The 11346-nt window shown below is 38.3% G+C and overlaps 1 protein-coding gene across 3 annotated transcripts in view; it reads right to left on the bottom strand.

Moving 5' to 3' along the window:
* Positions 1-341: 341 nt before the first annotated feature.
* RUFY2 (RUN and FYVE domain containing 2) overlaps positions 342-11346 on the bottom strand; it is a 40500-nt gene continuing 29495 nt past the window's right edge. The window contains exons 14-18 of one of the 3 annotated variants that reach the window (XM_032231863.1): positions 10897-11026; positions 8205-8299; positions 6232-6280; positions 4992-5069; positions 342-4230 (exon numbers count right to left, since the gene is read on the bottom strand). In XM_032231863.1, the coding sequence (XP_032087754.1) occupies positions 4087-4230; positions 4992-5069; positions 6232-6280; positions 8205-8299; positions 10897-11026 (496 nt within the window). In that variant the 3' untranslated portion in view covers positions 342-4086. Of the gene's footprint in view, positions 4231-4991; positions 5070-6231; positions 6281-7876; positions 8300-10896; positions 11027-11346 lie in introns of those variants that run through there. The other 2 variants (XR_004256557.1, XR_004256558.1) reach the window with 2 other exon arrangements.

The following is an 11346-nucleotide window of genomic DNA, read 5'->3' as shown; positions in this document are numbered from 1 at the left end:
GCCTCATTTTTTGTGAAAAATGGGGCCATTTTTTGCTCGTTTTTGCCCTCTCTAGCCCCCAGGAGCACTTTGCAGGCCTTCTGAACTCTCTGCATGCCCCATTATTGCAAAAAATGGGACACATAGGGCAAAGTTTCAGGGGGGCCACAATGCTGTATTCAGTGTATAAGTGCACCCAGATTTTCACCCCTTTTTTGGGGAGAAAAAGGTTCGTCTTATACTCTGAAAAATACAGTACTAAGCTTGTCATACTCCATGAGGCACTTGAAATCTCTCTTGACATCTTCTAAGGCTTCTTCCCAGTCCTTAATCATTCTCATTGTCCTGTCATTCCAGTTGTTTTCTACAAACTTTTTTCAACTGTGCCCCAAAGTAGACCCTGTTCAAGGCATTTGTTACTACAAGGAGTGTACAGAGGATAGTGTGCAGTAACAGGATCATACAATCAGATTCATAACGGAGTGGCCATCAAAGCAAGAACTTCATTATGTAAGCCTCTGATAACCAATATATTGATTCTTTGACTCAAAAGAGGCAAGTAGGATGGATCATCCTAGCATCAGTTTAATTCTTCATTCTAAATAAGAGTGCATTCTAAGATTAATGCAATTGAATCAGGGTCCCACACATTCAGAGTTTCATTGCCTGTATGGAAGACTTATTTTATACATCAAGATTTCTTACCATGTGGCATTAGCGTGCTTCATAACAAAACCTACCAGTCCCTTAATGAGATTACTTTTTGTAAACATTAGTGCTATACACCTTCTGGTCACATGGGACCAGTACAGCTATAATAAATGTTTCCCAAATTTACTGGGAATAATTGTTTTTTTTATTTATTTAATGGAAATCTGTGTGTATCAACTTCTATTACACAAGCAGCTACATAACAACCAAATGAACGATTGGAGCATCACCAGGACTAGCTGAAAATTGTTGAATATTTTTTCCAATGTTTACAAACACTTGTATTTTAATCAAATTTTATTTATGGTCATTGACCAAAATTTCATGTAAAATATCAAACATCAAACGCATAATAAAGATGCTAAAAGACAAAAACTTTCTGACATGGAACAATATCAGAATTATTAGATATAATTATATAGTTACCCAGTGTTTTCTTTCAGCAATTGTGCCCGGACACTACTTTCTTTTGATATTTCGAAGAATTCAGTAGCTGATATTATAATATGTTCCAGGAGACAATTGGAGTAAATTACAAGAAAGGGTGATATTAATTTAGAGCATCATGTATGGCACAATAGTATGTGTGATGGTGAGTGAATGACATCCTCCAAACCATTCTTTAAGGGAACAAAAGGTAGCTAGGCCTCCTTTCCAAAAACCATGATGACTTAGCATTAAGCCTAGAAAGCCTAAAACAACTACCTGTAAAGGACAGTTGAGAATGTGGTGTAAATAACACTCTTTTCCAAAGGCTAATGTTAAACACCAGTAAGAAATTCTGCTTTCCTCTGTAAGTCTAGACCCAGAATGCATTGATTGATGTCTTTTAAGGACTCTCGGACCCAAGGATTTCCAGGTATTGGATTGAGAATCTGTAGTAGTCAACTCTGAAGCTGCTTTTAAATTTAAAAAAAAAAACTTTCAAAATATATAGTCAATTTAAAATCTGGGCATATTTCCACCAAAGAAATTAATAGCTTGTTCTTAGACAATGTCTGTACATAAGAAATGGATAATCAAATAAAATTTGATGAAGATTGTAAGCTCATATTTCTTCAAAGGCTGGATAGTTTTGAGTTTGGATCAAATTTATCACCTGAAATTGAAGAGGAGCTGATTTTATAGCCAATAAAATTACTCATTTGGAATCAGTTCCCCAAATATTTCAGAGCCTGTCTGCAGTTATTAAGTGTGCGTGTTTGTGCATGTGTGTGTCTTTTCTCAGAATTGTACCTTTCTAGCAAACTCATGTGAGAACATACTTAAAGAACTGTTAGTGACAAGTGTCCAAAGCACGATTTGGGAATTGAATCTGAACCACTTCACAGCCCTGTTGATTAAGCAATAAAATTCAACCATCTCACAACTGATACAGGAAGGGGGGATGATAAATGATCATGTGTTAAAGTTAATAACTCATGAGCTTGTAATTATTAGAACATTTATTAGAAAATCGGTTCCATGGTTGTTAAGGCTTACTTTGACATTTTGATACAAGCATTTCAGAATTACCAAGTTAGAAACTACCTTTCTCCCTTAAAAGAGTCCTGCTCACTGAATGATCCAGTAAAGTAGCGTTTCTCAGCTTCAGCAGCTAGGATGTGTGGCCTTCAACTCCCAGAATTCCCCAGCCAGTGCTAAGAACCCAGCCTCTCATAACAGAACTCAATTCATGTGGTTGCCTGGTTCTACCCCAACAGCTTTTTACAGGCAGGGAGTTCCCCAGCAATTTTTTGTACTACCTCAAACCTATAAAAGATTGTCTATTTCAGGAATACTATCTAGATAGTATTCCTGAAATACTGAAAACTAATTAAAATTACTGAACAGCACATCACTGCACCAAATTTTATTGACCTCAGTAATTCTATTTGCCTTCAGAATTCTGTACTGATCTTATATTGCAACTCAATATTTTTTAAATATATCTGGAAGGTACCCAGTTGTGAAAGAGGAATCAAAAAGAGGAAGATTCAAAAAGGGGGAGGGAGGTTGGTTTGGTTTAGATCAATCCAATGGAAAAATGCATTGCAACTTTTTAATAGGCAATGCTTTCACATTAAAAACTGTTCTCAACATCTATTAGAAATAACACACCAGTACAAGAAGACTACCATTTTTTTAAATGACACCCTCCATTTTTCAAGTAAAATTGTTAATTAGATAGTGGTTTTCCAAAAAGTTGCCTTGAATAAGGAGCCCTCCACGCACACATTTTCCTACAAGACAAGTAAAAGCAACATTGTCCTGTCCTGTTAACAATTCATTTGGCAATCAGCTATTTTGTAATTTAGATTCCTTCTAGATCATTTCGAATAACTTAAGTTTACATTAAAAAGTGCAAATCGTTTTGTGTGTAAGTATAAAAGCTCTATTTATACAAAAAGTCCTGCTAGACTAGTCTCTTGAGTTCTTGGAGACAAATTTTAAGATACATTCTTTTCACAAATCTACCCCAACCAATCTTATACAATATATGGAGAACTGATCTAAAATTGCTACTCTGCCAATCTTTTCATGAGGCATCACTTGTCTGACAACCACTGTATAGGAAAGAGACATCCCTCAAGTGTGCGTACTACCCTTCCTTGATATATAAAGGATTATTTTGCAAGTATTACAAGTGCTGCATGTTAACCAGTTGGGGAAGTTAACCATGGATTTTGATTCCAGAGGTTTAACAGTATAAGAGATGTAACCTTTCTCATCTGAACCCCCGAATGGAAATCATTCAGCCCTGAGCTGTCTGTCCTAGATGGATCCTGAATATGAATTTCCCTATGAGAAGCAAATCCTTCCATCTTGCTAAGCTAGATCCTCTAACTCCTACCAACTACATTCAATACAAACCTGCATTAACTGTTGCCCAGAAACTGGAATCTGAGGCCAACTTGTGTAGAAATACTGGGGAAAATAACTGAGTTCTGCCACATCTGAACAAATATATATTTGTTTATAATTTGCCTCATTCAACTTTGCCCACACATAAAGCAACAATGCTTTTTCAGTGGAAGTGTCGGGGAGGACAAAAAAACTACACAAATAGTGCAGTTGATGTAAACGTTATCTAGCTCCAATGTCAGCTTCTCTGCTTCCCTGTTCTCAGCATAAAGCTTTCATTACAAGGTCAATTCTGCACCACATACTAGAATAGCCCTCTGACAACATAAAACAGCAGAAACAGAACTGCAAAGCAGATGCATTTCAATCATTGCCTCAGCGCAACTGTACAAAACAAAGACTTTGATTCTGGTGTTGCAAGAACAATGGCACAAAGACGTAGTGACAAGTGTTTCCATCATGTTGACATTAAGGGCGCTAAGCCGGAATTGCAGTTATATATATATATACTCATTCTCATAGGGTGAATGTCTTATAACTTCTGCAGAAGACTTAGGGCACATTGGAAGAACACCTTTGTATGAGTAGTGCATGACAGGAGTCACAGACCCGAACCGGCTTTGGTGAAGATGGCAAAGGCAACTCGTTGTCAGAGCAGGCATTGCAGAAAATTTCACCACAGTTTCTACAATGATGCTAAATTTAAAAAAAAAAGCCAATATAATTTGTGTACTAAGCAATAAGTAACCAATAACAACTTCAGACTACCAATCTAGATACCTATTTTTGAGGGTAAAATAAATGTTCTGTAACAAACCTTGAAGGTATTTTATTTGGAAAATCATTACAGGAATTCTCCCAATGTATTGACTGTTATGTACAGAACTAGTAAAACAGCTACCCTCAAATTTCTGTAGCATATTTTTAGAGAACTGAGCCAGCCAAAAGGCTGATAAAAATGTTCACCTAGTGCAGGGGTGTCAAACTTGATTTCATTGAGGGCTGCATTAGGTTTGTGTTTGACCTCAGGGGCAGGGTAGGCACGGCCAGCTCGTGTCAGGGTGCCTGTGATGGCCCCAGTGCTCTGTCAGCAAAAACAGGCTCCCAAGCGCCATGTCTGGCTATGAAGGCTTCCTGAAACTATGCCAACAAAAATTGAGCTCAGGAAGGCTGCCCACGGCCCTCCCAAGCTCCATTTTCGCTGGCAGAGGCACCACAGGCTGCTCCTTTGCTGTTTCTAGGACAGTCCCGCGTGCTAGATCTAAGCACCCCAGGGGCCAAATCTGGCCCCTGGGCCTTGAGTTTGACACCCCTTATCTAGTGAGTGAAAATATGTTTTTAATTCATAGCAATCGATAAAATTTACTGAGAAGTATGTCTTCTGGCACTTGTTATATTTCCAGATTTTAATCATTTTTAATTAATGGAAGATGAGACAATTTTTAATATAAACTCACCTTCCTCTTGGAAAGAGAAAATTCTTTTTCACATAATTTGCAGTGAGTAGCTTCTTTGTCCTTCAACCAGACCAGGCCCTAGTGAAGAGAAAAGATGCTGTCTGAACCGAACCACTGCAGATGCAAAACTATTGTTTTGTTACACGCCATTCAGGTTTTACCAAAGGGCAACTTTCGCAGAGTAAGTCTTTCCTAAACAGATCAGAAATCTTTCAGCAGAAATTGTACTCTTTAAAAGCAGTGTTTAAGTTCAGAGAAAGGGAATGGACTTAACTGCAAAAGTTGTTTGTGAATTTGTTATCCTCATCTGAAATATACTGAAATAGCATTTTTTTAAAAATAAAAAATAAAGCCAGGAACGGACTAAAGATATACCAAAACATTTAAAATTTGAAATAGGTGTTCCCATTTTAACTGAAAGAAGATACTTTTCTAGAAAAATTGGAACACTGGTGTAAACTTCCCAATGTTTCTGGAGTAGCACAGGAATATTTCTGCAACATCAGACCAACATATATTATATTGCCAAAAGTATTTGCTCACCTGCCTTTACTCGCATATGAACTTACTGTAAGTGACATCCCATTCCTAATCCATAGGGTTCAATATGACGTCGGTCCACCCTTTGCAGCTATAACAGCTTCAACTCTTCTAGGAAGGCTGCCAACAAAGTTTAGGAGTGTGCTTATGGGAATTTTTGACCATTCTTCCAGAAGCGCATTTGTGAGGTCACACTGATGTTGGACGAGTTTACGTGGCCTACCACTTCGTGGCTGAGTTGCTGTCGTTCCCAAACACTTCCACGTTCTTATAATACAGCTGACAGTTGACTGTGGAATATTTAGGAGCGAGGAAATTTCACGACTGGATTTGCTGCACTATCACAGTTCCACGCTGGAATTCATTGAGCTCCTGAGAGCGACCCATTCCTTCAGAAATGTTTGTAACAACCACATGCCTAGGTACTTGATTTTATACACCTGTGGCCATGGAAGTAATTGGAACACCTGATTCTGATTATTTGGATGAATGAGCGAATACTTTTGGCAATGTAGTGTATCTCAAATTGAAAATATTTTATACATGCTGGAATAGAACCCAAATGCACAGTGACTAGTCATATAACAATTGATGCTCCAAATTACAAAGGAAGCTGTTAGCTTAATGCAGAAAAACTAATACTTGAAATGAATGAAAGAACCAATTTGGATTATCAGTTACTACCCCAAATATTACTAACCTGAAGTGTTTTGTTTGCTTCTTTTATGTCTTCTATTTTAAGCTTTGATCTAAAGAGAAGACGTGATTTAGAAATTACGGGCAATAAAAGCAAGGGGCACATATATCAGTACTTTTAGAGATTCTAGTCTGGAATCAAAAGGTGCAGAAGCTCATCCCTTTTCCTACTCATTGTGTACTTGTGGATAATAAATTCACTAAAACCTGTGCCATTTCTGGAATTAACTAACTCGTGTATTACTATGGAGGTTTCATCCCCTATGAGTTCCACCTTGATCACAATTTGCAAGCTAAACTGGTGTGAACTGAGCACTTTATAAGGAGAAGATGAACAGGTATTGATAACACACTTTGGAATAGTTTCTCCCAAATAGGCCAGAAAGAGACTTTTTCATAACTAACCAAAATTATCTCTTTAAGAAGGCTTTCCTTATTTCTGGATAGGTTTCTTCACTGTGAGACACCCTATTTACTTGTACGGTTTTGTTTATATTAAACTACCTCACGTCCACCAGAGGCAGCCTTCAAATATTGAAAATAAAAGGGTAATTATATACCCCCAAATTTAAACTCCTGGAGGTTTACAATACTCGTGGCAATGGAAATGCTACTGGGAAGAGGGGTCATACTAATGTTTAAGAGACAAAGATGCAGAGCCTGTGAATGGGATCAAAAGAGAAAAGCTGAGGAGTACACTTTCTATTAACAAACTGGAAACATCATTCTTAGCAACTCAAGAATACAGTGTCTGAGAAAGAAACGCAGCCCTGAGCAACAATGGCTGTTTTAGACATGAAGTTGGATGCTGCCCACTAACAATCCAAATGAAAAATGACAATAATTAAATATTTCCCAACTAGAAAACTGGCTATATGAAAATGGTGACTAAAAAAGTTGACTCATCCTCTGATCAATAAATAAAGCTCAGAATATTGGTGATTCTGGATTTTGAAAGTGATGTATTTCTCTTGAGACCATAACACTTAATACAGTTTCTGCACATAATCGTTTGCTTTTATCCAATGTCAATTACAAGATGCCTTGAAACCTAAAATTCCCTTCAGTAAACTAATTGATCAGTAGTTTGATTTGAAGGGAAATAAAGAACCTGGCTCTGCTTTCAGAATTTGTCTATTCATTATTCCTATAATATTTTATGAATTTATTTCTTTACCTGTTTTGTTATTTAAATAAATACTTGTTCATTTTTGAGATGTCAAACTGCTGGAGGTTTTGGTCACTTTAATACTTAAATTGTAATTTAGGATTCAGACAGACGAAATAATTCAAAATGAAAGCTCAGTAACATCAAGATGGGAAATAAAATTATCTTATTTTCTGATTTAGAGCCCAGTCTTAACCGTGGGACCATCCAGAAGTAAATCCCACATAGATTAGATATCTAAGCAAAAACTAAGCAAAGGCAGTTTGGTGTTTTCAAAGTAATTTTTCCTTAGACCATCTTATTTTTACTGGTTTATTTATAATGTGTATCAATAAACTAATTTATTTCACTTCTGAAATTCTGAGACTGAATTCTTTGTTGCTTGAAATCACACTAATATTCTGCTTAGGGTTAGATGGGCTGCACAAACTGTACATTAAAGGCTTATCTTGAATTAAATTCATAGAAGGTCCAATAATACCTTGGGAAACATCTTATACTTCTCTAACACGAATAGGTGTATATGTGACATCTGCTGCCCATGGAAGCTTCTGAAGATCTGGATACCTAACAAGCTGACTTGGCTGTTAACATGCACAACGGCTGTTAACATGTAGTGTGCTAATGGAGCAGGAGTGAGCAACTATGCTGGCTGAGGAAACTGGGAATCCACAAATCATAAATTGTCCACCCCTGCAACAGAATATGAAATGCTTAAATTATAAATGATTCCTAATTAGTCCATTACACATTGGGATACCTGGATAATTATGCCTCTTCCCTAAAAAGAAAAGAAAAAAGAAAATTACTCGCTAAGTTTGCCAGCTAGTTCTTGGAGAGCTTCTTCTTGATCGTGACAAAGATTTCTCAATTGCTTGTTATTTCCCTGTAACTTTAGGAATTCCTTAAATAGAAACAAACATAATTAATTGATACATAAAGTACGAGAATAATTGACATTGAGAAATATACATCAGGCATTTCTTTGGTTCAAATAGGCACTCAATGAACGCCGGATTATCACATATTGATACCCACCAACTATTATTCAGAGGCAGGGAAGAAATAAGGATTCATTTTATGTCAGAACAACATGTTTTTCAACCTTGACAAGTTTTAAGATGTGTGGACTTCAACTCCCAGAATTCCCCAGCCAGCATGCTGACTGCAAAATTCTGGGAACTGAAGTTCACATGTCTTAAATTTGCCAAGGTTGAAAAGCATAGGGATAGAATATAACAGGAAAAGCATCTGAACTGAGGCAGAATTGTTTCTAAAGAGTGATGTGAATATCATATCTTCAACACCCTGAGACTTCAAATCCAGAAAAAAAGCATTCTAAGACAGAATGATTCTGACTTATCAAATGCTGAGATGGATGGATGGACAGATGGATGGACAGAGATAGACTAGATAGATAGACAGACAGACAGATAGATAAAAATAACTTCCATGTAATTCAACAGAAAGGTTTACTTTGCGTTGCGGTCAGATAAACATAAAATACGTCTTTGAATAAGACCAATATTCCACCATGGTTTTCAGATAGACATGTTCCTTGAACGTACAAGTCTTCTTGTGCGGATTTAATCAACTGAGTCAAGGAAAGTATTAACAATATTGGAGAAATACCGTACTCTTAGTCATAACAGGTAAAAAGCAAAATGGGTAGAGCAAAAGACAAAAGGAAGGATAGAATGATGACAACTTTGCTCAAGCTAAGTAACGTGAGCGATAGAACATGAGAATTTTTAGAGGTAGATATAGCAATAAAATAACTTCCAGGAATGCCTCAACTGAGAACATTCCTGTTTTTCTGTGAATCACAGGCCAAAAATAATGGACAGATAACAGATTATATGCAGGGATGAGAGTCAAGATGGCTCTCATCACATGACTGGGCTTTGATCGTGCAGTTGCAGCCATATTTGTTTTTAATGGCCCCCTGCATTATGCCAATATCTGAAAATTAAGAATCCCACATTAATTCTGTAAAATATTTAAAATTACTATGTTTCTCTGAAAATAAAACCTGGTCTTATTTTCTTGGGGCCACCAAAATAATCACTGAGGATTATTTTCGGGGATATCTTATTTGAAGGTGGAGGTGCCCCGCGCGCCCCGCACCCACTTACTTCATGGCGTCGGTGGAGCCACTCGCATCACAATGCCGCAAGGCTCATCTCGCTGGTGCTGCCACGCATGCACACAATGGCACAACACACCACGCAACTTCCAGCCACAAGCAGCTCCACTGGTGCAACAAGCCTCGCAGCATTCTGCTATAAGGGTTCCACCAGTCCAACAAGCCTCACGGCATTCTGCCACAAGGGCTCCACCGGTGCAATGAGGTAAGCGGGTGCCTGGCCCATGGGGCACCTCCACCCCAGCTTAATTTTTACACCTGCGCCTTGCCCCACCTCATACAGCCAGATGTTGGGGCTTAACTGGTAGTGGATCTGACTATTTGAGAGACCGCCTCCTGCCAATCACCTCCCTGCGTCCCATCAGATCGCACAGAGTAGGCCTCCTCCGAATTCCATCCACCAGTCAGTGCCGACTGGCGACTACGCGGAGGAGAGCCTTCTCAGTTGCTGCTCCGACATTATGGAACAACCTCCCCGTGGAGATCCGTACCCTCACCACAGTCCAGGCCTTCCGCACAGCCCTTAAGAACTGGCTATCCCGTCAGGCCTGGGGATAGGATTACTCTCACCCCGCCCGAATGTTGACTGAATGTTGTGTTTTTATGATCAATTTTTTTTTTTTTTTTTAATCACGATTCTTTTCTTTTTAAGTCTTGTCTTGCACTCCCTTCCCTTTACTGTTGTAAGCCGCCCTGAGTCCCCTCAGGGAAAAGGGCGGCATATAAATTTCCAATAAAATGAAAAAAAATAAAAAATAAAAAATAAAAACTAGGGCTTATTTTGGGGGGGAGTAAGGCTTATATTAGGCACAGGTGTGAAAATTAGGCTAGGGCTTGTTTTCGGGGTACGTCATGCTTTTTTGGGGGAAACACAGTAGAAGGAAATGCTAGTAAGCACTGATAGTTAATGTGAAGGTTGATAGGCTTAGAAAAATATACTGTTTCTGAATAATCACATTTTGATGAAAGCAATTTCATTTGCACCTCTGGCTGAAACAAAGGCCCCAACTCCTAAAGAAAATTTATCAGCTTACCTTATAAATGGCCATTTAGCGAATGTTAGGCATCAGGATCCTGGTTCTAATCATGATTCCCCTCCTTTCCCCCACCCACCTATAAGTGATTGAAAATAACCTCTTTGCTTGCCATCGCAAAGACCCAGTTTTCAGCCTCTGTTAAGGGAAGAAAGGGCTTCTGCCAGTGCAGGCCTGGAGGTCTCCCACAGCCCACCTGCTTGTATGGCAGCTTTGTGGCCTCATCCCCTCACGCCCACCTCATGAACTACGCAAAGGCACTTTCTGGTGTACCCTGTCCCTCTACTGTTTTTAATCAGGATTCAAGTTTTGAGAAATTACTTTTTTAAGTGTAATGATTTGCTGAGTCTCTGTTTGTAGAAAACAGGTCGTTTCTTTTTCCTTTTTAAGGTCCTCTTCCATGGTTTGTCTCCATTCTTTTTCTATTTTCAAATCTGTCTCCAGCTGACACCTAAAAATATAGAATATTTAAAAATTCATTCAAGCTAAAAGAATGCTTTCAAAGCATTAGCTTCATTTTAATTTATGTAATCTTTTAATCAGTGCCATAATCTCCACAATAGATATTTCATCTCTAAATCGTAGCATAAATCTAATGACAGGCACTTGATATGCTCAGTAGGCTTCAGTCTGGTTGAGACGTGACAGCCTTCTTCCCCTGCTTCTCAGCCTATCACAGGAAAGAAGCTGTGGATTTATTCTCTGTAAGGCCCAAAAGTAGGACAGGAACCACTGAGTGGGAGTTTTATAGAGAAAGACCCAAACTTGAAA

This window comes from Thamnophis elegans, chromosome 15, assembly GCF_009769535.1.
Source record: "Thamnophis elegans isolate rThaEle1 chromosome 15, rThaEle1.pri, whole genome shotgun sequence".
NCBI lineage: Eukaryota > Metazoa > Chordata > Lepidosauria > Squamata > Colubridae > Thamnophis > Thamnophis elegans.
The sequence above is the reverse complement of the archived record's forward strand: the minus strand, read 5'-3'. Positions and strand labels throughout refer to the sequence as shown.